Source organism: Gekko japonicus, unplaced genomic scaffold, assembly GCF_001447785.1.
Source record: "Gekko japonicus isolate JY-2015 unplaced genomic scaffold, Gekko_japonicus_V1.1 scaffold2532, whole genome shotgun sequence".
NCBI lineage: Eukaryota > Metazoa > Chordata > Lepidosauria > Squamata > Gekkonidae > Gekko > Gekko japonicus.
Genome location: NW_015165898.1, coordinates 108,730 through 135,194, shown reverse-complemented (window position 1 = coordinate 135,194; position 26,465 = coordinate 108,730). Strand labels below are relative to the sequence as shown.

General features: G+C 45.9%; 1 protein-coding gene across 1 annotated transcript; it reads right to left on the bottom strand.

Annotated features, from left to right (window-relative positions):
* Positions 1-1,718: 1,718 nt before the first annotated feature.
* Positions 1,719-13,086, bottom strand: LOC107110555. The gene is made up of 2 exons (XM_015411353.1): positions 13,060-13,086; positions 1,719-3,817 (listed from the first exon to the last, which is right to left on the bottom strand). The coding sequence occupies exon 2, from the start codon at positions 3,798-3,800 to the stop codon at positions 1,719-1,721; it is 2,082 nt and encodes a 693-aa protein (XP_015266839.1). The 5' UTR covers positions 3,801-3,817; positions 13,060-13,086.
* Between the last annotated feature and the right edge of the window lie 13,379 nt (positions 13,087-26,465).

Sequence of the window (26,465 nt, the reverse complement as noted above, 5' to 3'; positions counted from 1 at the left end):
ACCAAAATAGGCACGCGGCGGCGGGATCATACAGATCCCATGAGCTGCCGTGCAATTGCTCCCTGGCATGATCAGATGCCGGGGAGACCGGGGAGGAAGCCACGGGAGGCTGCCGAACTGCGCATGTCTGAGCATGCACAGTTCGGCCAGGTCCCGGGGATGCGCCGGCGGAAGAATGCACCGGCGATCCCACAGTCGGCTTTGATGCGACCGTTCAGAAAGAACCACCTTGGTAGGTGGGTTTTTTTGGTGCGGATTATCACCGGAAGGCCGGATCGGGGATGGGCATGCAACGCTTCCCAGATGTTGCGGTGGGATCGCGCCCATTTGCTCCGCCCCCGATCCGTCCCTCTCCCGGCCTAATCCTCTCGTGTGACTGGGGCCTCAATAGGGTCAACTAATATATTTTAGGAGAAAGCTTAAGCCCAGAAGCATATCAGCTGCGCCTCATTTATCAGAAGTGGCAAAGATGGTTCTGCAAAGTCCAGGTAACTTGCAAGGTCCTGACCTGAGGCTGCTGAAGTCACAACTGAACTCCATCCTGATTTTTAGACTGCAACAGTTCAAATGACTGCAGTCAGATTAAAGAATGGGTTGCTACATCACTCACCAAAGTGCAGAGCTTTCCTTTGTCCCAAAGAGACTGGCGGAAGAGGCTGTTCCTCCAGTGGAAAGCTCCTTGCACTGGAGGAAGTCTCCATACTGAGTTAGGTGGAGTTTATCCTGCTCTTACTCGAAGGATTTTAGAGTAGTACATTATTATGAGAGGTTAACAGAGACCGTCATGGGCCCAACCAAGGTCACCCACTGAGCTTCATGTCTGTGTGCAGCAGGGAGACTTTACTGCAGTTCAGGCTGGGAGCCCATAGACCATGTTATGTGATTTTAGAAGTAAAAGACAGCTTTTTCTTTTCTTAGATGGGATGTGACAAAGTCTGTATCAGGCCCAGACAAATTATGCTGGGTTTTGCCCTGGCTATAAAGGAAACTCTGAGGATGCAATCTTTTTGATAGCAGCCTCTATCATCTTTGGGCAACAAGCAGAGAAAAATAATGTACTTCATGTCCAAATCTAAATGAAGACTTTCTCTCTCTGCTCCCCTTTTTCTCCCATGTGAATTCTTCTTATTTTGTCAGTCAGTTTTTTTGTTTTCAGTCTGTGAGCAGAGAATTGGCTCTTAACAATGTGTTAGGTCAAGTAATCACATTCACATTGTAAACCAAATATGAGAAGGAAGACACTAAAGAGAAAGCGGAATTATATACCTAACTAAAAAAGACAACGCCACCTCCAAAATGGGGCTATGCAGAGACAAGGTAAATGTTTCTAGAAGTCCAGGGGATGGGGAAACCTTCACAGGACAAATATTCTGCAGTGGTATTTCGGGTTGCTGCAAGAACTCAGACTGGTGCCTGACATTGTATGGCTTCCACCAGGAGATACAGACCAGAGTAGGGGATGGGTTCAGGAAAGGCCACGAGGGAAGGTTGGAAAGAGACCTGGGAGGGGTTGAGAAGGAAATGGGAGCCAGCAAGGAGGAGCGGGGAAGCAAAGACAATGGGAAGGAGGAACCATGGGCAAGAGGAGATGGTATGAGGACGACGCCTAATGGATGGGAGTGGAGTACCCCTCACTTGCAAGTCCTCACAGGGCCCCTGCTTGTTGTATTCTACTGGGCATTGAACATGTCATATTGGGCACTGTTGGATGTGCTGTTCTAGACAAACTGATCCTCCTCCAAGACTGTCAGCTCTTTTCTCCCATCCTGCACTGCTTTTTCAATCATCTTTTCCTCTGCCACGCTGATTGGGGGAAGCGCAGCCCTTATCTCTCTGTCGATGGTCTTCATCCTAGCCTCCAAATTCCTATCAAATTCTTCTTTCTTCTCAATCACCATGTTATAAATGGCCTGGCGGGCCTCTTCGCAACCTTGGTTCAATGCATTCCGTTCAGAATTAAATTCTGGATCTGTAGGCTCCAGTGTAATAAGCCTCCCTAGGCTGCTGATCCGATCCATCAGGTACTTGTCAGATACTTCCGTATAAGTCTCAGCAATCATGTGGACTAGGTGGGACACATTTGAAGCACTGAAAACCTGATTGTAGACGGTGTCTTTCACATAGGACATGGATGAATACCCCTTGATCTGCTGGGCATCTGACACAAATTCCAGGAAATCATGAATCGTTTTACTTAAGCAAGTGTCAATGATATTGGAGATCATTTCAAAGAACTGGATCATCTTCTCCCATTGCTCCTTGACTTTTCCCATTGTATTCAGGCCTTCTCTCAGCATCTTTAGAGCAGATTCAAAATCAATTTCCTTCACCTTGCACTCCTCCATCAGGCACAGGATTTCTGCCAGCTCTTCGTTTTGCTTCTTGAAGTTCTCAAAGCTCTTCTGGTATTCCTCTTGGGTGGCCTTGTACATTTCCCGGCTCTGCTCTACTTTCAGATGTGCATTTCTCACCCCAACAGATCCTCCTGTTGACTCCTGCTGGTATTTAGCCATGTTGGGGGCTTTTGGTGTAAAGGAAGGAGCTTTAAGGATACGTTTGCTATAGGAATCAAATGCAGCTGCTTGTTGGTAAAGAGCCTCAATTTTCTTAACGATATCTCCTCCTTCTTCCTTTCCTGTTTCAGCTGCTGTAGCTATATGCTCCAGCTGTTCACAGATGTCTACACCATCTATACAAATATTTAGAGCTTTCTGTTTGGGTTGGCAGTTTTCCTCTTTGTCTATGTTATTCTTCAAATCAAAGAAAGCCTTCTTCACCCAGTTGGTTTTGACCTGCTCTGTCCTCTTGTCATAAACATTCTCAAGGTTGATTCTATCCTGCTCAACAACTTTCTCCTTGAGTCCTGATGCATACTTCAGCATCATGGATGAAAGGCTACAGATTGCCATGGCAGATAGTGGGCTCTGCGATTCTGAGTTTGGTGCATCAGGTGTATCGGAAGGACTTTCTTTTGTTGACCCCCCAAATTTGCCTTGCACGAAGTTGGCAATACCATTGACTATGCCAGTCAATGCATTTCCCAGACTCTCTACAATCGTCATCCCGATAGCTTCCCATCCTGAAGGGACTTCATCCATGGCTTTCTTATACTGATCAAATGAATCCTCAGTTTGCTTCTTCATTTTATTGTGGTATTCCTCGGCCATCTTCATGTTCTTTTTTGCTGTTTCTTCTCTAATTTTTGCCTGCTTCAGGGCAGTCTGCACCTCTTCCAGCTCCTTTTCATAACCTGTTTTGGCATTTAGACAGGCTTCCAAGAGTTCTTGGATGAGGGAGATCACATTCTTATATTTGTCCTTTACTTTCTTTGCTAGGGTTGTGCACTCAGTTACTATAGATTTCATGCTCTTTAGTTGTCCCGGAAGCATAGCATTGACTACCTCCTCCTCCTGGAAGAGAGTCTGAACAATGAGCTTCATCCTCCCTGGGATCCTTGCCGTCAGCAGTCGGATCCGGTCCATGTTGACGTGGGCTTCATTGAAGGCATGCCACCCTTCGTTGCTCACTTGACATAAGCAGGCTCTGAAGGACTCTGGGTAACTGATGTATTTGAAGCCATTGGGAGGTGGGTGCTTGTTGATGGAGAAGTCTCCTTGGCCTGCAGAAATGAAGATGAGTTGTCCTAAGATAGCAACGGAAAGAGGGGCTGGCATCAGGTACTCTTCCCAGTTGGCGTAGGGCTTCATAATTAACTCTGTCTCTTCTCTCACGTCTTGAGCTTTGCTGACTCTCATCTCAGCCTTGACCAAAGCTTGGCATTTGTCGTCTTCACTTGCCATGCTGTTAACCTGTGAGCCTAAACATATTTTAAATTGATTACTAAGAAGAACATATTTGTTAACCCCTCTTCCAGAGGCTACCGTACGAATCCCAGGTGCTTTATTTATTTAAATATTGCACTTTCCCTCAGAAAAGGCCAATGGTAGCTTACAAGGTCATATATCAAAGAGACATCCAAAAGAAGGTTTTTGCATCATTCTGCAACAACAGAAAAGCAAGGACCGCCAGTTGATCATACTGTGTTTGCAATTTTTAAAAAGTAATTAAAAATTAATTTTACAAAGCATTCAAACATGCCCATTTTATCTTTTTGTTTTAAAAATGATAATGTTGGTGCCCTTCTTTCCCTTTCAGATGGCCAATCTTAAGAGCTGGTGCTGCATATACATAGTCAGAAAATGAAAGAATGAAGGAATGAATTAAAAAATGAGTAAGAATCTGTTCTTCATAGGGTTGCCAGGTTAGGGTTAGGCATCTGAGCCGGCCTGGGCTGGGTTGCTAACTCTGATTTGGGAAATTCCTTGAGATTTGGGGGTGGAGCTTGGGGAGGGTGGGCTTTGGGGATTGGGATGTACCTCAGCTGGAGATAATGCCATAAAGTGCACCCTCCAAAGCTGCCATTTTATCCCAGGGAACTGATCTCTGACAGGCAGCAGCAGGAGATCCTTGAAGTCAAGTTGCTTCAGTGTGTGTGTGTGTGTGGGGTAAGTTTTAAGAACATAAGAACATAAGAGATGCCAATGTTGGATCAGGCCAAAGGCCCATCCAGTCCAACACTCTGTGTCACACAGTGGCCAGAAATACCAGTGCCATCAGGAGGGCCACCAGGGGGGCCAGGACATTAGAAGCCCTCCCACTGTTGACCCCCCCCAAGCACCAAGAAGACAGAGCATCACTTGCCCCAGAGCCCCTAGCTATACCTTGTGGCTAATAGCCACTGATGGACCTCTGCTCCATATGCTTATCTAATTCCCTTTTGAAGCCATCCATGCTTGTAGCACCCACCACTTCCTGTGGCAGTGAATTCCAAGTGTTAATCACTCTTTGGGTGAAGAAGGACTTCCTCTTATCCGTTCTAACCCGACCGCTCAGCAATTTCATGGAGTGCCCACGAGTTCTTGTATTGTGAGAAAGGGAGAAAAGTACCTCTTTCTCTACCTGCTCTTTCCCATGCATAATCTTATAAACCTCGATCATGTCACCCCTCAGTCGTCTTTTCTCCAAGCTAAAGAGCCCTAAGCGCCTTAACCGTTCCTCATAGGGAAAGTGTTCCAACCCTTTTATCATTCGAGTTGCCCTTTTCTGCACTTTTTCCAAAGCTATAATATCCTTTTTAAGGTGTGGTGACCAGAACTGCACACAGTATTCCAAATGAGGTCTCACCATTGATTTATATAGGGGCATTATTATATTGGCTGATCTGTTTTCAATACCCTTCCTAATAATCCCCAGCATAGCATTGGCCTTCTTTATTGCAGTCACACACTGTCTCGACATTTTCAGTGAGTTATCCACTACAACTCCAAGATCTCTCTCTTGCTCAGTCTCTGCCAGTTCAGACCCCATCAATGTGTATTTATATTTAGGATTTTTGGCTCCAATGTGCATCACCTTGCACTTGGCCACATTGAACCCCATTTGCCATGTTGACGCCCACTCGCCCATCCTTGACAGATCCCCTTGGAGTGCCTCACAATCCTCACTGGTTTTCACCACCCTGAACAACTTTGTATCATCCGCAAATTTAGCCACTTCACTGCTTACTCCCATCTCCAAATCATTAATGAACAAGTTAAAAAGCAGTGGACCAAGTACTGATCCCTGCGGTACCCCACTGCTTACCACCCTCCACTGAGAAAATTGCCCACCTACACTCACTCTCTGTTTTCTATGAACTAGCCAGTTTTTGATCCATAAAAGGACTTGTCCTTCTATCCCATGATTTTTGAGCTTACTTAGGAGCCTTTGATGAGGAACTTTATCAAAAGCTTTCTGGAAGTCAAGGTAAATAATATCTATTGGATCCCCCTTGTCCACATGTTTGTTCACCCCCTCAAAGAACACTAACAGGTTAGTGAGACAAGATCTTCCCTTACAGAAACCGTGCTGAGTCTGCCTCAATAGGTTTTGTTCATCTATGTGCCTACTAATTCTTTCCTTAATAATGGTTTCCACCAATTTACCCGGTATCGACGTCAGACTGACTGGCCTGTAATTTCCCGGATCTCCTCTGGAACCCTTTTTAAAGATGGGAGTGACATTAGCTACCTTCCAATCCTCAGGAATGGAGGCAGATTTTAAGGAAAGATTACATATCTTTGTCAGGAGATCTACAAGTTCACATTTGAGTTCTTTCAGAACTCTCGGATGTATGCCATCTGGGCCTGGTGATTTTTCAGTTTTTAAGTTGTCTATCAGTTTTAGGACCTCCTCTCTCGTCACCTCAATCTGACTCAGGTCTTTCAACACCCCTCCTGAAATCAGTGGTTCTGGAGTGGGCAAGCACTTCTCATCTTCCACAGTGAAGACGGAGGCAAAAAATGCATTTAGCTTCTCAGCCATTTCCCTATCATCCTTCAATACTCCTTTTACCCCTTGGTCGTCCAAGGGCCCCACTGCCTCCCTGGCTGGTTTCCTGTTTCTAATGTATTTGAAGAAAGTTTTATTGTTGGTTTTTACGTTTTTTGCTATATGCTCCTCATATTCCCTTTTTGCCTGCCTGACCTCAGACTTGCATTTTATTTGCCATAGCCTGTGTTCCGTTTTATCAGCCTCACTGTGACTAGCTTTCCACTGCTTAAAGGAATTCTTTTTACTTTTTACAGCCTCCATTACTCTGTTTGTTAACCATGCAGGCTTTTTCCTATACCTTTTTGTGCCTTTCCTAACCTGCGGAATATATATTTTTTGAGCTTCTAGGATCGTAGTTTTAAATAGATCCCAAGCTTCCCCAATTTTTTTGACCCTTTCTACTTTTCCTTTCAGTTTCCTCCCCACGTGTCCCCTCATATCAGAGAAATTACCCCTTTTAAAGTTAAAAATGGTTGTGTGAGTCTTTTTGGCCAATTCTCTATTTGTACAAATGATGAACTCAACAACATTATGATCACTGTTTCCAAGTGGTGCAATCACTTTTACATCTCTCACCAGGTCTTGAGTGTTACTTAGGACCAAATCAAGGATCGCCTCTCCCCTGGTAGGTTCTGTGACCATCTGCTCCATAGCACAGTCATTTAGAGTGTCTAGAAACTCAATCTCTTTCTCTCGACTAGAACACATATTGACCCAATCAATGTGTGGATAGTTAAAATCACCTATTATGACACAGTGTTTTTGTCTAGCTGCTATCTTTAATTCATTCATCATTTTATAATCCTCCTCTATCTTTTGATCTGGTGGGTGATAACAAACTCCCAGTGTTAAGTTTCCTTTTGGCCCCCCTATTTCAACCCATAGAACTTCCAGAAGCGAATTCAATTCTCTTAGTTTTGGAGAGCAGCAGGCAAGCAGGGGGAATGCAGCCTGCAAGGGAAAAAATGGTACAGCAGGGCAGGCATTGGGCGGAGAGGGCAACACAAAGTCCCACCCTATGTTGTTCAGGATTGGACTACCTCACACATGTATGGAATCCAAGAGGTTGCAGCTTGCAGTCAATCAAGGAAGCTCAGATCCTCTCTCCCCTCCCTCCCCCAAGGATCTCTCTTCATGTTCTTATTAGGAATATGCTACCTGTCTTGTGAAACCAGTAGAGGGCAGAGACAGCAATAACGAAAGAAACCAGGACAAAATGACAGGAAATAATTTCCCCTCCCATTATAGCAGGGCTATAGCTAGCACAGGACCCGTGAGGCAACACCCCTCATAAATTCTCAATGCCCTCCGAATCTGAGAGCCCGCACTGCCCTCTCCGTGCTCTCCGCCCCTTCACCTGCTTGTTGTGGATGCTGCGTGGCACCAGGATGGGCTGGAGAGCCCTCCTGCTGCATGGATACCAGGCCTCGCCACGGGCGGACCCCAGGCAGTGCATCTGCCAACAGTGGGATTCATTTAATGGATCTCGTAACTTCCTCTCATGTGCGCTGCCAAAGCCCGGACAAGCATGATCGAAGCACCCCCATGGGACCTGAAGGCTTCCCAGCGCAGCGGCAGTGGCACCCACATGCCACAGAGGAGCCAGCCATTGTTGTAATTATTGTAATAATAAAAGGAATGCAGGAAACTGTGGGTAACTGCAATGTGATCTGAGAACCACCCAGGAAATGCTATAACCAGAGACCATCTGCGTGCAAAGCAGGCACTCTGTCACAGAGCCGCAACCCTTCTTGCAGCCAGTGGTGCTAAAGTGAATGGTTACTCTAATTTGCTTTGGGGTAAATTCCTACCGCAGTTTCACTTATGTGGCAGAATGCACAGAGAAGCACCTCTACAACCTTTACCTCTAAGAAAACTGTCACTCAAAAATAACTAAATAACATTCCCACAATACAACTACTTGCCACTTGCATTTTTGTTTCTATATATAAAAAAGCCCCTGGATTACCTAACAAACTTGGAAATGTACTTATTTTATTTTACTTTTGGGGTGCTTTTCTACCCCAGCCTATTAAATGTGTGCATGGGAAGTATTATTTTAAGTGTTCTGGGAGATATGAAGCCCTTCCAGATAACTGATTTCCTTTCCTGATAATCTAGAGAACGTCTACCTCAGGGGACCCCAGCATGGTGCTCTCCAAGTACTTTTGGAAAGCGGGTGGGCCTAGGTGGGTTTTTTTCCCCATGAGGGCTTCTGATTGGCTGTGCAGATTTACAAGGCATCCTGTTAAACAGGGCTTCTGCCTGAATGGTTGAAGAGTTGATGAGTGACATTTTGTGGTTGGCTTTGCTTCCTGCGGCATCAAATCCAAAGGTGCCCACAGAATTCCACAGGCTCAAAAGGGCGGGGGACCCCTCATCTATCTCAAGACACAGAGAGGTGTTCTTGGGGTAGAAAAATACTCCAGATTGACAACAAAAAGTACTGTTTTTAATGTTATTATTAATGCTTTTTTTTTTTTTGCCTGTGGCTCTGGTTATCTGGGTGTTGTAAAACACAATATCTTTTGCCACCACAAACACCTTTTTTTATGGAACATTTTTCTACACCAAGATACAGTTGCATTTGTCTTGTGGTAGAAATATTCCCCAGAATACAATGGATGTCAGTTTCTTTCAGAGTGCTGGTAAGTCAAAGAAGAGAGAGAAACTGCCCACTAAGGGCACAGGCGAAAAGCAAGCATAAAACATTCTAAAATATTTTGATGTGTTCAGGGGGGGGGAGTTGGAGGGGGGGAGCTGTGGAACACCAGGGTGGAAGAAGGGTGTAGGATGAGAGGGGCTAGAAGGAAATTTCCTGCCCTGCCCCCTTTCACACATTGATATCCCCTGGCCCTATTTTCGGGAGGGTAGAGAAGTTGAAGGAGCTGTGGTTGCTCAGTGGTTAAGATGCTGAACTGCAGGCTGGAAGGTCGGTAGTTCAGCAGTTCAAGACCTGAGTGCCACATGATGGAGTGAGCGCCCGTCTCTGGTTCCAGCTCCTGCCAACCTAGCAGTTCGAAAGCAAGAAATTGCAAGTAGATAAATAGGTACCACTTCAGTGGGAAGGTAACAGTGTTCTGTGCACCTCGACGTCTAGTCATGCCGGCCACATGACCACGGAAATGTCTTCGGACAGCGCTGGCTCTTCGGCTTTGAAACGGAGATGAGCACCGCAACCCTAAAGTCGGATTTGACTGGCTTTCGGGCAGGGGAACCTTTACGTTTACCTTAGAGAAGTTGGGCCCCAAGCTTGCTGGCCCAGTGTGGCCCAATGTCTTCAGATCTTGAAAGCTAAGCAAGATTGGTCCTGGTTAGTACTTAGATGGGAGACCCCCAAGGAAGCCCAGGGTTGCTACACTGAGACAGGCAATGGCAAACCATGTCTGCTCATCTCTTGCCTTGAAAGCCCTACAGGGTTGCCATAGATTGGCTGTGACTTGAGAGCACTTTCCACCACCACCACCAGAGCAGCTGGAGAAAGTCCTTTCCCATCAGCTGTACTTGGTGGGGCCACTGGATATACCACCCCACCAAAGACTTAAATGGGAAACAGGCTTTTAGTTTTTTTATTTAATAACTGCTTTCTAAAGAATATTAGGGACTGGGGTTTAGTCACTGAAGCTTTACTGAAATCTTTCCCCAAACTTTGGAGCAAAGTCATTTTGAGAAAGATCATAGAAAGCCAGGGAAACTCCCGGAGGTTCATGAATGTACCATGATGCTGTAGGGGTGGGGGATTTGCTTCTGGAAATCATTGAATGCTGGGCAGATAGCCCATGTGGAAGACGCCTCAGTGGGATAGCAAGACTAATGAACAACCTTCTCCGCCCAGGATGGAGGAGGCAGGGTGGATCCTCCACAGCCACCACCTTACCACAACCCCCTCCCCCGCATGCTGGTAGTGGCCTCTGGCCCTGCCTGAAAATGTTACAGCACCACCTAATGGACCTTATTTCCTTTGTCCCTCCTCTGATATCTCAAAAGGGCCACAGCAGGGAGGGAGGGGAAGGAACATCTCCCCATTAGCCCGGCCCAAACTGCCAAGTATTGTTAAGGTGATGTTAAGAAGAAGGGCCCTTGTGACGGGTTTAGGTTTTGGTCAAGCTAACAAAATAAGTTATTATAAAAATACAAATATTTATTGTGGTCAGTGTTCCCTCACATATACTGATAAAAATCTTTATCTAAGTATCAGACTTATAAAAACTTATCAAATACTAATACATGTGATGGGTAAACACGTTGTTTAGCCTCTAGCTCACACATTTTTGTATTAGCTCAGGAAGGATGGCTCCAGAGCAGACTCATTTATGCAGTAGCCAAATTACTGCTCATAGCTTTAATGCCAGTAGCTCACAAAGTGGAATCTTTGCTCATAAGACTCTACAGCTTAGAGGGAACATTGGTGTACACATTCGTAAAAGATAAAATAGGTTAAAGGAAATTATCCAAATATCAGGCTCTTAAAACTTTTTACCCACAGGGCTGAAAGTTTTACATATACAATTAATGGGTATATCTTATAACCAGTAGACCATATGCATTTCGGCCCCTTAGGGCCTTCCTCAGTGGTCAATATTACTATTGTAAAACAACACACATCCAGAAATAAACAGGGCTATTTTTGGGCAGGAACTCACAGGAACGGAGTTCCGGCTGGCTCCTGAGTTGGAACTCATTAGCATAATAGGCCACACCCAACAGTAGAAACTCATTAGGATTGGCTACATTAGGGGTGTGTAGCCTAACATGCAAAGGGTTCCTGCTACAAAAAAAAGCCCTGGGTTTTGACAACAAACAAGGTAAACAGAATAAGAAGCAAAAGGTGGGTATGGCTGGATGACCACACTTCTGGTAACATGGGGTGTGGCCTAATATGCTAATGAGCTGCTCTCAGGGTTTGGCCTAATATGCTAATGAGTTTCTGCTGTTGAGTGTGGCCTATTATGCTAATGAGTTCCTGCTGGGCTTTTTCTACAAAAATAGCCCTGGAAATAAATATATGAACAATAATCTCTCATGGTAACTGTACATGCTCTCCAAATTGTTCTGGTAACAAATATCCAATATGTCTGGATGTGTGTCTCTTCCATCAAAGGTCGTAATCATGAGAGATTATCCATGGCCTACTATGTAAACTTTTAGCAATTGCACATCACATGAGAAAGCAACACCTGACTCTAAAGAAAATATTTGTTCATATATTTATTTCTGATAGTTGGATCAGTTCTTTTAACCTATTTTAACTTTTATTAATGTGTACGCCATAATAAATATTTGTATTTTTATAATAACTTGTTAGCTTGTCCCTCATATATCACAGCCATAACTTGAGTTAAGTCCCCCCCCCTTTTCTCTGGGTTTTGGTTGTGGGTCAGAGAAAGAAGGGTGCAGCCGCCAATCCTATTTCCCTGAGGGGGAGCCAAGAAGCTTTATGGTTGTTGTGGAGCTTCCATGGAGCTCAAGGTAAGGCAGTGACAGGCTGGGCTTTTCCCCTTAGCTTGAATCCTTGTCTTTGGTGGAAAAGCCAACCTTGTCTCCCAAAGCAATCATATAAGAGTTGGACTGATTATTAGAGCCTGGGGGTGTAAGTGAGGAGGAGGAGGAAGAGATAAGATTTATACCCTGCCCTTCACTACCCAAAGGAGTCTCAGAGTGGCTTACAATCTCCTTCAATTCCCCTCCCCACAACAGACACCCTGTGAGGTAGGTGGGGCTGAAAGAGCTCTTTCAAGAACTGCTCGTGAGAGAACAGCTCTGAAAAAACTTGTGTCTGAGTCAAGGTCACATCAGCAGCTGCATGTGGAGGAGTGGGGAATCAAACCCAGTTCTCCCAGATTAGAGTCCACACTCCCCTAACCACTACACCAAATTCAAGTTTCTGAAGCACCACTGGAAAGCATTTAAGACAAAGGGAACTGGCATGTATCCATCAGTCCTCAGACTGCTACAGCCCACAGAGTCCCTGCTGGAAATGTTGTTAAAACTGTTGACTTGATAACCTTGGTTTGTTGTTTAATTCTGTTTTTGCATAGCTTAAAACATCTGCATCATGTTACATGTTAATTTGCTGTTCAGCACGTCTGTAAGTTTGAACCTTACCTCCCATTCCACTGTATTTGAAAAAATGTCCTTTGCACACGAAAGCTCCTACCTTGAATAAATCTTTGTTTGTCTTAAATGTGTTAGCCCCTGGACTCTAAATGTGTTCTACTGCTTCAGACCAACACGGCTGACTACCTGGCCCTTTCAAAGGTTAGAATTGCCACAGAGTTCCCTCTCCACCTGAACTCCACCCTTCCTAGGCACGGCCCCACCCCAGTTCTTCAGCACTTTCTCAGATCAGAGCTGACAACTCTACCCGGCATTCTTGTTATGGAAGGATGGTCCCTGGAGAGTTAGATTTTTATAATGCAGACCGTTAGATTAATTACTCATTCTATTTCACTGTCACAAAACAGGCAAAATATTGTATATCTCACTAGAACATATTTTACAATGTTTTTGATCCCATGGGAGGGCAGGTCCCAAAGTAACAATTATTTGTAGAACACCAGAAAAATTAGAAATCAAGTTAAGGCATCTAAGAAAGACAAAAAATAAATAAATTACTAGACCCAATGTTTGTGCTCAGTAACAATTAAGATCCTTTCCAAGTCTAGATGAAGAAAATAAAACACTCACCCGCTTGCTAACAGCTGTAGTCTTTTGGTTCAGTTCAGTTTGCTTTTGTCTGCTTCAGTTATCTCTGGTGGTATATATATTGCCCTGTCTTGTGCAACATTAACCACAAAGGCCTAAATCCTTTCCTATCAGGAGGTGCTTGTGGCACAAAGCCAAGATGGTTTCAAGAAGTGGGCTGATTTACAGAAAACCAAATCTTAGCCAAAGGAAGGTGTGTGTGTGTGCGTGCTGAGCTGAAGAGATGCCAAGAGGAAGGAATGTTTCAGCTACTGTCTCAAGGCCAGATGAACAATGGAGAGAGATTCAAGTGGGTAGCCATGTTGGTCTGAAGCAGCAGAACAAAGATGTTTAACAGATGCAAGGACCAAACAGGAATAACAAGCCTAGCTTATATGGTTACCATTTGTTTGGGTTTAACTCCAGGGAAAACATAGTGAAGGAAATAAATATATCAGAATTGGAGAGTGATGACTGAGAGGAGACCAGATGGAGAGTAATAGCAGAGTCTCAGTTGCCCATCAATCTCCAGTTCTGACATTTATTTCCTTCACTATGTCGTCCCCCCCAAATTAAACCCAAACAAATGGTAACCACATAAACTAAGCTTGGTGTATGGTTCTTGAACCTGTTAAACATGTTCATTATCTTGTATGCTAATTTACTTTTCACCCTCTACCTCTATGTATGGACTGTGTTACCACCAATGGCTTGCCTTGTTGTTTGGGGAATTTAGCTATGAGGCAAGAAAAGCCGGAGGGGTACAGGAATCGCACACCACTTGTATACTTAGGATCGGCACAGTAGAAAGACTCCAGATTTGAAGAGTAAATTAAATAGGCTTTATCAAAGTAGTTCCCTAATTACAAGCACACTAAACATTCAAAAGAGCAAGCAGTAAAGAACTAAGAAAGCAGAGGTGATTGATAGCGAATATAGGGATCAGTTATGGGGTGATACAACCTGTTCAGACGTGCAGGGGTCCATGGAGATGAGTTTAGGGCCTAAACCCAGAGGTCTAGGGGTGGACTGCCAGTTAGCATCAGGGCAGAGGCACACAGACTAAGGCCATGTGCTGATGGATATAGACATTGGAAAACAATGCAGACCAATGGAAGATCTTGGGGGCTGGTCTCAGGTGAGAACAATAGATTACCTGGGCCAATGATGAGTCCCAGGGGTGTGTGGCATCAGGATGGGCAAGGCCTAGATGTGACCAATGAGCTCTCAGTGGGGCAGAGTCTGTCTTTAACAATAGAAGCCAGGTGTTTTTTATTTTATTTTTAAAATTTTTATTAATTCAATTTATACCCCACCCTCCCCGTGAGCGGGCTCAGGGTGGCTTACAACATTTGCACAAAATACCAATAAAACCATATAAAATCATTTTAAAACAATGTACCGATGAAACTCATACAATCATAAGGTGCTAGTGATCATTCAGTTCATTACTTATGATGGCGTACTAAGCAGGGGTCATTTCCTGCAGGAGCGCACAGGAACGGAGCTCCGGCAGTAAAGAGCCCAGGGGGCGGGCACATGCAACAAGCCCCACTCCCTGCTCCCAGAAGCCTTCTGTCAGAGTAAGAAGCAGCCAGGTAAATTGCAGAGCCCCCCTGGCCCCCCAGTCTAAAACAGTCCAGTGGCACTTTTAAGACCAAGTTTTATTCGGGTACAAGATCTCCCTCCTCTGCGAGGACAGATCCCCACAATAGCTAGCAATCCAAAACAGTCCAGTGGAGCCTGAGCAGTGGGTGTTGCCTTCTGACACACTTCTGGTGATGTCAGGGGGTGTAGCATAGGCAAATAAGTCATGCTACTGAGTTCTTCTCATGAGCTCCTGCACCTCTTTTTATACGAAATGACCCCTGGTACTAAGGATGACTGTATGAACCTGAATGGGTGAGCATTCACTATACACAGAATGTTAATGTTTACCTTGATAGGTCTGGCAGATAGGTGTGAAACAGGAGAGGAGGATGGAAACATGCAATACACTTCATTTATGACAATAGTACAGACCAGAGGCCTTTTGTCCCTGCCTGTCTGTACATTTGGTCAGTAGAAGATGCCTGGGGCAAGGGCAGAGACTTGCCCATTCTAGTCCTTTTTGGACTGAGCTGACAGGATAGACGTGTGTGTGCGTGGGGCGTTGCTTGCATGGAGAATGCTTGGCAGTACAGCCATCCTGGGGAATTCTCTTTGGCCTTTCTCAGCCAAGATGTGGTTCCCCCCTAGCCTCCCAGCAAACGCCACTGTTTAAGCCAAGCCTGGCTTCATGAGGGCACTGCTTGTGGAGGTTCAGAGTTAGTTTTGGGGTGTGTCTCTCTCAGGAAAGACCACCCTGGGTTCAGGGCTGAGGAGGCTGGCTACAACTGGTAACTTTCATTTCATTGTATTTGAAGAAGAGTGCTTGCACATGAAATCATATACTTTGAGTAAAACTTTGTTGGTCTAAAGGTGCCACTGGACTCAAGCTTTGTTCTAATGGAGAGAGATGTACTTGCAGGACTCAGAGATGTTAAAGGAGCAGACTAGAACCAGTTAACAGTAGCACTGCTTTTTTGCATTTCTTAAATCAACATCGACTGTTATTTGGGTTGTTGTTGATCTGTTCTCTAAACAAGCACACTTTGTCCCTTTCCCTTCTTTGCCAACTGCCCAGGTGTTAGCCAAAGCATTCTTTCTACACGTGGTCCGCCTCCATCTTGTGCCAGCCAAGGTGATTCCAGACCGGGGCACTCAATTCGTCTCTAAGTTCTGGAAGGAACTAATGTCCCTTATGGGGGTGGAGCAAGGTCCCAGCATCTTCAGCTAAAAGGACCAGGTAGTAGGTGATGTGAAAGACTTCTCTTCCTGACACTCTGGAAAGATGCTGCTAGTCTGAGTAACAAAGCTGACTTTGAGGTACCAATGGTCTGGTTCAGTATGAGGTACCTTAATGTGTCCTGTGTCTTGTGTATACCCCAGGAAAAGCATTTTGTGGAGATGCATAAAGCTGTGTTTGGTTATGATAGCCCCCCGCTTCCTTTTCTGGGGGGAGGTGATCCCTTACAGCCTACTGATACGGGGACTTGGTGTGAATCATTGCGCATCTTCAGCTAAAAGGACCAGGTAGTAGGTGATGTGAAAGACTTCTCTTCCTGACACTCTGGAAAGATGCTGCTAGTCTGAGTAACAAAGCTGACTTTGAGGTACCAATGGTCTGGTTCAGTATGAGGTACCTTAATGTGTCCTGTGTCTTGTGTATACCCCAGGAAAAGCATTTTGTGGAGATGCAGTGGGAGGGGAAGACAGGAAAGTTTCATTCTGCCATTGGAAAGTTTCGTCTGGATTCATCCCCTTATGCTTAGAGCGATCCTTTTTGTCACCCACTTTTCAGCACCAGGACCTTGTGGGGCTCCCTTTGGAAGAGGCTGAGCTGCAGCCAAATAATACCACAGATGTGACATTGGGGGCTTCAGGAGGACTGAGGAGAAAGGTGAGGCAAGCCATATTCTTCCCCTGAGCTCAGAGGCAGCTCAACGCTCAGGTGCCATCTGATGCCGCTGACCGCAGTCACCACTGCTCACTTTTAACTTACGTCTTAAACCAAACCTACATATCCTACATTGCTGACAACCTGCAGTTCGGGTATGTGAGCCCCACTCCCTGGACCGTATTTGTGTTCCCGCAGTATGCCTACTGCACTGCCCATTGCTTGAACCAGCCCGACTACAGGCCGCACCACCCCTTCTGGTGCATCGAGTCCCTGTCATATATGGTCCTGAGATGTGGAGGCACCTTGGAGTAGGACTACAACTTCCCACTGTAGAGACCTGGCAACCCCCTCCTGTGTCAGTCCTGGTCTACGGGAATGGGACTCTGGCAGAGTTGGAGGAACACCGAAATTCAGGGCAATGCTACTAATGCCCTGCTTAACAGGGACAGCCTGAGCCTGGGCCCGCCCAAGAACACCCTGCACATAGGCCTGTATCCGGGAATGGTGTGGGATGACAGGACCATCCTGTACCAGGGCCCAATCTGGTGTAAGAAACCGGACATGGAAGAACACACCTAGTGCGACCTAGTGCACGCAGGCAAGATGGTGTTTGCCACTTGCTTTTAAACGTGGATCTATTCTCATGTATGGGGATCTAACAGCTGCCCCCACAAATCTCTTTTAAGATCAGCTCCTTGGCTACCACAAGCCCTTGCTCAGACATGGAGGAACCGCTGCTCAGGGGTCTTGAGATGTTCATGCCACAGGAGTTTTCCTTTATGGTTACCTAAACCATCAAATGCGAGGGTGTTATCCATACCACCCAACAATGCAACCCAGTGCCACTGGTGCAGATAGTCTACCTGTCTCAAGGGAGGAGATGAGGAGATAAATGCCTGGATGAGGAGGGTGCCATTTGTTCCAGATAATGAAGGAGACTTCATCAATTGGGCCCTCTCAGGAGGGAGGGGGTACAGGCCAAGATTTATTTATTTATTATTTGATTTTTAGCCCTCCCTCCCCTGCGCGGCAGGCTCAGGGCAGGTTACAATATACCAAAAAAAAAAAAAGGAAAAAGGAAAAAAAGAACAGCATTTAAAACATAGATAATCAATTAAAACCTGGCCTGTAGGGTTATTCGAGGCTCTGCCCCATTTCTTAAAGGAACAGCCCCATAAGATTTTCTCCAGAAAATTCTCTCCCCGCCTGCCTCGGCTTTTCAGTTCCCATGACTGACCTTTTATTCCCCCAAAAAACTTTTTTTAAAAAAGCACAGATGGGTCTTCTTGGCTGTGACTCACAAGGTGACCGAGAGTGACCCCCCTTCCCGGCAGCATGTTACTTCTGTTCCCATTCAGAAGTTTCCTTTCTCCTTTTCCCATGCTCGCTCGAGCTGCAAGTTTCATTGGGCACGTTGATCTAGGGAGGGGGAGGGTTGAGCGGTTTATGAGTGAGGCTGATAACAAAAGGACTTTTGGAGGTCATTAGTTCATAGGGCTGTCCAGGGGTCATTTTGTAGAAAAAGAGGTGCAGGAACTCATTAGCATAACTTATTAGCATAACGTATTTGCATATGCCACACCCCCTGACATCACTGGAAGTGTATCAGAATGCAACACCCACCACTCAGGCTCCACTGAACTGTTTTGGATTGCTAGCTATGGGGGGGGACACGTGCAGATCTGTCCTCACAGAGGAGGGAGAGCTTGTACCTGAATAAAACTTGGTCTTAAAGGTGCCACTGGACTGTTGTGGATTGCTAGTTAGGGGGGGGGGGATGCGCAGATCTGCCCTCACAGAGGGGGGAGAGCTTGTACCTGAAGGTGGGCTGGGGGGGGCTCTGCAACTTACCTTGCTACTTCTTGTTCCTCGTGGCCCAACTGAAGGCTGTTGGGAGCAGGGGGCAGGGCTTGTTGCATGTGCCCACCGCCTGGCCTCCTTACTGCCAGAGCTCCACTCCTGTGCGCTCCCGCAGGAAATGACCTCTGACGGTTGTCATAAGTTGGAAATGACCTGATGGCACTTCACACACACACACACACACACACACACACACACACACACTCAGTAGCAGTGTTAATTTAAAATAAGCCCTGAGTAGACGTAATGTGAGATGCTTTGTAAAATAGTTAGGACCCCAATCCATACCCCCCCTGCCTTTTAAGGGATCTAAACCTTTGAGCCCCACGGAACAAATTAAAAAGGCCTGGGATCTGGCGACACCTTTTTCTCAGCATTTCCAAAACAGGCCTTCCTCCCCTGCAGTCCCCATTTATTACCCCTTCCTCAGAATACATCCTTTCTGTTAGATCACTGGGTCCCAAAGTGGGCAATACCACCCTCTGAGGGGCATTGGAACAATCCAGGTGGGTGGTAGGAGCCTTGGGTGCAAATTTGTCACTGCATCTTTTTGTCCACTTTTTGAAGGTAGATTTCCAGGGGGGAGCTAAATAATTTTTTTTCCCCTGAGAAGGGGGAGGTAGGCCGAATAAGTCTGGAAACTTCTGTTTTAGATGTTGTGTCTTTTAAAAGTACAGTAAATTACAGACAATATTTAAATGTGTTTTTTAATCCCTCAAACAAGCAACTGACATTGATGGTTTGAAATCACCTATAAGAATTTATATAGTTGAAATATGTTGGCCTTTTGAGACTCCGGGATGATTTGTATTCACTTTAACTACGTTAAAAATAGTTGTGATTTTTTTCAGACTTCTGACGTTACCTAACTTTGTAAAAGACTGTTGATACTTTTATTGTATTTGATGCATATGTTACTGGATTTACGACAAACTCAATAAAAACTTAAATTAAAAAAATGCAGTTAAAAATATTTAAACGTGTAAAAAAATTTATTTGAAATGGCAAATAATGGCAGCCCCACCAGGAAAACAAATTGCCCCCAAACCCACAAAATCCTAGCTATGGGCCTGATTAAAACCCCAATAAAAATCAGTTAACATTACAATCGGATGGAGATTAATATTACAGTGAGGAGCGTCTACATATCAACAGACTCAGCATGTGATATCACTGGAGCTCACACAAAGAGAAAATAGGTGGCAAGGGGCAAAAAACTGAATATGCTTGAACATTGAGTGACACATTTTTGGACAAATGGAATGCCCAAAGAATGAGCGGAACAAAGTAAAGGGGAAGCTAATGTGGGTAGAGGTCCACCACCTCAGCCATAAACCTAGCAAAACATTTTCATAGGCCCTGTGGAACTGTATTAAATTCCGCAGGGCCCAGATCTCACCTGGAGAGTGTTTCACCAGGCTGGCACCAGGGCTGACCAAGCAGTTCTCTCAGAGTACTGCTCGAGAGAACAGCTCTGTGAGAACTTGTGACTGACCCAAGGTCATACCAGCAGTTGCATCTGGAGGAGTGGGGAATCAAACCTGCTTCTCCCAGATTAGAGTCAGCACTCTTAACCACTACACTAGACTGGCTCTCTGGGCCAGGGATCACCAGCAGATCTTGATCCATCGAGCAAAGGGCTTTTTGAGGGATGCAATAAGAGAGATGGTCCCACAGATATGTTGGTCCCAGACCGCAGAGGGTTTTAAAGGTTAAAGCCAAAACCTTGAACTTGATCCAGTATTCAATTGAGAGCCAGTGCAGCTAGCTGAGCACCGGATGGATATGTGCTCTACACAGTGTCGCTTGTCATTCTGGACCAGCTAAAGCTTCTAGGTCAGTCTCAAGGGTAGCCCTGTGTAAAGCAAATTACAGAAATCCAACCTGGAGGTGACCATTGTGTGGATCACTGTGGCTAAATCACAGGGGGAGAGATTCGGAGCCAGTTGCCCGACCTGACGAGGGTAGTAAGAAGCAGATCTGGGTGCATTTGTGACTTGGGCCTCCATTGATAATGAGGCATCCAAGGTCACACCCAGACTCTTCATGGCTGGTGTTGGTGTCAGTAATGCTCTGTCAAGAGTTGGATCCCTAATCCAGAACCACCACCACCACCCCTGGCTCAGGCACAGGACCTCTGTCTTTGATGGATTTAATGATTAAGATGAAAATGATTCATGGAAAAGGGGGGAGAGCCCACATTTGTAAGCATGCCCTGTTTTGGTGAAATGTATCCACATTTCCTTTGCTTTGCTTTTGAAGAAGTGAGCAGTGACTCACTATCAGGTCCAACTGACTTTGGGGTTTGTCTCAGTGGCCAAATTAACAGCTTGACGGCAAACAAAAACTCTCAGCAGCAGCCAAAACATTCTTAAAACCATTCATTTAATTGATTTAAAAAAACCCTTTAAACTCACAGGATGTATGCATAGCAGAAATCATCCCTCGTCAGAGCAGGTGGCAATAAAACATTTGAGTGCGGAGGTGAGCTAACAGTTCATAAAAAGGAAGCTGCAGCTTCTTACATGATAAGTCCTCGTAGCAAGCTCTGCAGCCACGTCACTGTAGCACAGAAGTCGGTTCCATCTTCGGAGGCACCTTATCATATCAACGCCAAAGATACTCTAGTCCTTCCTGCAAAGTTAATCCCCATCTAACGAGAGCCAAAGGAAAGGAAAAACATCTTCCCCTTTCTGGTCTACTGCCACTCCCTTGAGATAACCGAGCCTTGCAGCTGCCGGCAATGACCACCTCCAAGCTACCTCCCCCCCCCCAAGGTTGGATCCTGCTGAGATAACCAAGCCTTCCAGCTGCCGGCAATGACCCCCTCCAAGCTACCCCCCCCCCCCCCCAAGGTTGGATCCTGCCAAACTTATGATCCAGTCATCAGGGCTTAGTAAACTGTAGGCTCATTCAGCCCTCTCCCCTTACACTCACGCAGGCACATAGCTAGGATTTTTTGTTTTGTTTGGGGGGGCATTTAAATTTTTAAGGGGGCAATTAAATTACAGTTAATTAAATTAATCTGAGTGCCTGTCTTTAAAGGGGGAGGTTCCGAGCTTGTTTCTAGCCCCTCCTTTCAAGGGACAAGGTGGTAAGTACATCAGTTCATCTCAACATTCATAAAAAGGAGGCATTTAATTGCCTTCAGAAGGCATTTAAATGCCTTCTGAGTTCCCTTCCACTGGGCAAGAAAGCTTAGAAGGGCACTCAAGACGGGTACCTGGGAGCAGGAGTCACTGGGTGTGTGTGTGTGGGGAGGTATTTGTGAATTTCCTGCATTGTGCAGGGGGTTGGACTAGATGACCCTGGAGGTCCCTTCCAACTCTATGATTCTATAGAAGAGTGCCCTAAACTGGCATCAAGTGTGTGTGTGTCTACTTTATACAAAACAGAACATACATAAAAGGAAAGCTACCTTGCCTGCCACCCCATCTTAGTGCGCTTGTTTTCACCATTTCCCTTTTGCCTGGCTGAGAGCTAGGCCGAGAGAAAAACATTGAGTGTACTAGAACAGGGTGAAGAGAAGGGTGGAATTAGGCATGCCTTTACCTACTGGGAGATCTCCTGCCCCAGCCCCCATTGCCTACCAGCACTCCAGTGGTCTAGGCCGAGAGAAAAACATTGAGTGTACTGCCCCAGCCCCCATTGCCTGCCAGCACTCCAGTGGCCAGTGGGAGAAAAAGTGGGCATGACAGGATTGTATCACTCCGAAGGAAAATCTGGGTTTGCCAGATGATCCCTCCAGTCACCGACCACTGGCTGGAGAGCCAAAGAGGAAATTAGCTTCTCTTCACTTACGCACATGTTTTTGCTAGAAAATAAAATAGACAGTGGGTTGAATCCAGCCAGCTTTTGGGGCAGTGAAAAACAAAGAAAGGGTCCTCTCTGACCAGTGACCAGGTTATCCTCAAGATACGGTTGCCAGGATGTGTGAAGTGCTGCCAAGACACAATCGACTTATGACGACCCCGTGGGGGTTCCAAGGCAGAGACATTCAGAGGTGGCTTCCCATTGCCTGCCTCTACACCACAACCCTGTACTTCCTTGGTGGTCTCCCATCGGAATACTAACCAGGGCTGACCCTGCTTAGGTTCTAAGCTCTGATGGAATTGGGCTAGCCTGGGCCATCCAGGTCAGGGCAGGTTGCCAGTAGGCGTGGAGAAAAAATGTCTTATACGAGGCTTTGGGCAGGTGATATGTAGCTTTGGGCACCCCCTGACCCATCTTGTAGTCACATGTATGATTAGGAAACTCACCTTCCAAAGCACTCCATTTCTTGATGTGACTTGGGGGCTCTGCACAGGGGAAGGAGGAACTTCAGCCTACCCTCCCATGTAGTTTCTCCCAGAGGAAAGGGCCACGGGGGCACAGGGGGTGGGACCTGCAAGTACAAAAGCCATGTGGAACAGGCACTGTGGTAAGGGCGAGACTTTGGCAAGACTGAGTAGAAAAGTTAACTGGATCCAGCCTACCGCCATAATGCAGGCTGGTTGGTTTTTTATACATTCGAATGGGGTTGTACATAAATTAGTATTGCCCATTTTGATGGCAAATGACAAACGTTTCTTGTCCCTTGCCCCAGTTCCTGCAATTGGATCCAAATTGGCCCCACCCACAAGTGCTTTGTACTCAAAATGGAACGTGTGTAGAAAGATCACAGCAATTTGATTTGCAGACTACTGTTTCTGGATCCACAGGTAAAGACTACCAGATTAAGGAATGGCTTAAAACAGTTTACACATGGGCAGTATCTTTTACTAAGGTTGTGTGATCTTAGGGCAACATCTAGGGTTGCTATTTGCCTGCTGGCAGTGGGAGACCTCCTGTACCCTCGTCACCTCTGCCTGCTGCTGCTCAGCTAGGAGACAGGGAGAAAATGGCAGGCAAAGCGGAGGAGCAGGCACTGGCATTCCTGGTGTGATGACATCATTTCCTAACTGACCCTGAAGTGATGCCATTATGGTGTGACACTCTAGCATCTGCCCCAAACTCTATGGTTAAGCCATAGAATTTTGGGCAAATGCTACAGGAGCACCCAGTGCGATGACATCACTTCTGCACAGGAAGTGGCATTATCATACTGGGGATGCTGCTTGCTGCCTCCTGGTAAGTCCCTGCCTCCCTAGTCTCCCACTGTTTCCCAAGTCGTGCCTTGGAACCCAAGCAACAGCACAAATCACCAATGCTTTAATCTCATAAAATATAAGCGAATGTCCCTAAATTGTAAATTTTATTACTACATTCACTGTTCTCTCACACAAAGGGATTTCAGATAGTTTCTGCAGCAATAAGAATTTAAAATGTATAGATATCCCCTCATATTTCACAGTTGCTGTTGTTCAGTTGCACAGTCAAGTCCGACTATTCGCGACCCCATGGACCAGATCACGTCTTCCGCCATCCTCTGAAGTTTGCTCAACTTCATGTTCGTTGCATCTATGACACTGTCATGGATTTCACAGTATTTCACAGTAGGGGGATGGGATTTCCCCCTCTCCTCTGAGTTTTTTTTTTTTTACACACACACACACACACACACAGACAATTTTCAGGCAGCATGATGCTGGCTGCTTGGCTTATTTGGGTATTGCTCAATATGGACAATTTCTGCAATTCGTTTTTGCTGAACTGGTGTCTGCCAGTTCATTATGAAAGTGAAAATGGATGTGGAAGCATCTTGCGGTAGAACCGCATATAACAATGTAAATGGAGAAGCAGAACCATCAGTAACAGAAAAACTGAATATGGAGAGGGCCAGAGCCAGGACACTTGAACAACTATATCCATTCCCATCTACTCCTGAATGTCCTCTTGGTTTTGGGATTCAGAGGTTTTTTGCCTCTGAATGTGGAGTTTCCACTTAATCACCATGGCTAGTAGCCACTGATATACTCCATGAATTTACCTAATCCCCTTTTAAAGCTGCTTGTTCCAATGGCCATCACTACACCCTTTAGCAGTGAATTCCACGTTTTAATCACTCGCTGTATAAAGAAGTAATCTATTTATCTATTATATCTACATATCTATATATCTTTTTCTCTATCTACACATCTATATATCTATTTCTCTATCTACACATCTATATATCTATTTCTCTATCTACACATCTATATATCTATTTCTCTATCTACACATCTATATATCTATTTCTCAAATGTGGGCAGATCCATGGATCAGGCCCACACTGAGAGAAAGGAGATTTTTCTCCAAACTTGGGGAACACCCCCCCAAGATTTGCAGAAAATTCTGAAACTAAAAGTTAAACTCGGGGGAGGGGGTTAATCCCCTCAAAAACAAAAGTGTTGTCTGATTAAGTGCAGACCATGTTCTTATCTCCTCTTTCGCCTCCTCTGTCGGAATTGGGAAGCCATGCTGGGCAAACCACTGAGAGCAGCGATGATGGGAGACAAGCCTCAGTGGGCCCACCTGGAGCTCCTGCAGGTGAGTGGTTGAGAGTGTCAATGTGGGGAAAGCCTCATGTGGCCTTCCTGGAACCACACCAGGTGAACTGTGGAGAGCAGTGATGGTGGGAGTGAAAGAAGCTGCACTGGGCTCTGCAGGGGTGGCAGTGAGACGGATACTGGGGTGGGGAGCAGAGTGAGTGAGAGAGAAAGAAGGAAAGAAATAGCCATAGGGTTGGGGAGGCAGAAGGAGGGAGAAAGAGAGAGTGCTGGGGTAAGAAGTTGGCAGAGAGAGTGCTCAAAAGAGAAAGCTAGAAAGAGAGAGAAAGTGAAGGGATGGGGGCAGAAAGATAGAGAGTGATGGGATACGGAGCAGAAAGAATGAGTGAAGGGGTAGAGGGGCAGAAAGGGAGAGAAAGAGGTGGGGGTAAGGGGCAGAGAGAATGATGGGACAGGGGTAGAAAAAGAGAGAAACAGAGAGTGATGGGGTTTTTTTAAAAAAAATTATTTTCATTCAACTTATATACCGCTCCTTCCCGGAGGCTCGGAGCGGTTTACAGAGAAGTATTTAACTTTTCTAACTAGGGCCACACAGTACAGGAGAATGATGCCTACCAGTCACCCGAGCAGGTGTGTATTCATGGTGGGCTCTTCCTCAAGTTGATGGTGTCTCAGCGAGATCATCCGGTAGCGACTCCATCTGGGTGGACCTTCATGGTGCGCGGCTTTGCAACGGTCGCAGCACTGGTCTCTGTCCATATCGGCTCCGACCGTGCTGCGTTGGGGGCAGAAAGAGTGATAGGGCAGAGAGAGAGAGAGATGGCCTAGGGGCCAGAGGGAGAGAGTAAGGGAAGAGGTGGCAGGATGGAGAAAGGGCGAGAGGCAGAGAAGTAGGGGGACGGGGAGGAACCAAAGGTGGTGGTGGGGAATGGGATGGCAGCTTCCACAAAGTTCTTGTGGGTCCTCACTAGTAAGCTTCCATAGAAGGTTTCCAAATATTTAAAAATACGACCACATGCAATTGTCATTTATATGCCGTGTGTTCAAATATTGATAAAGTTGTTTTTTGTTGTTCAGTCGCACAGTCGAGTCCGACTCTTCGCGACCCCATGGACCAGATCACGCCAGGCCTTCCTGTCTTCCGCCATCCTCTGAAGTATGCTCAATTTCATGTTCGTTGCATCTATGACACAATCTAACCATCTCATCCTTTGCCGTCCCGGTCCTGTTGTATGGTCCTGTAAATGCATTGATTTACCGGAGGTGGGCATTTCTCTCTCCAAAGTATTCTAGCTGTCGTGCAGGGGTCCCCAACATGTTTCCTGGGGGAGGGGCATGGTGCCCACCAGCATATTTCCTGGTGCCTTCTAAGAGTTTTTAGGGAAAGGGCAGGGCCAGGTGGAGTCCTGCCCAATAGGGCTTCTGATTGCCCATTTGAGACCTGAACACCTGTGCAGGTTGAAATAACATTTCAGAGACAGCTGCCCCTACAGCGTTGGTTTTATTCTCTCTCTGGCTCCTCTTTCCCAGGATATCTTAAAAAATTTACTCCTCTTATCCCCCTGCCCTTGGGCCTCCATGTGTGTGTTGTTGGTTTTGCCTCCCTCGTGGCCATTTGGTGGGTGTGCCCATCATCCTGTGCCAGTATTCAGAAGTTGCCC

Coding starts and splice junctions, on each gene's coding strand:
- LOC107110555 (XM_015411353.1), bottom strand. CDS start 3,800: ATGGCAAGTGAAGACGACAAATGCCAAGCTTTGGTCAAGGCTGAGATG.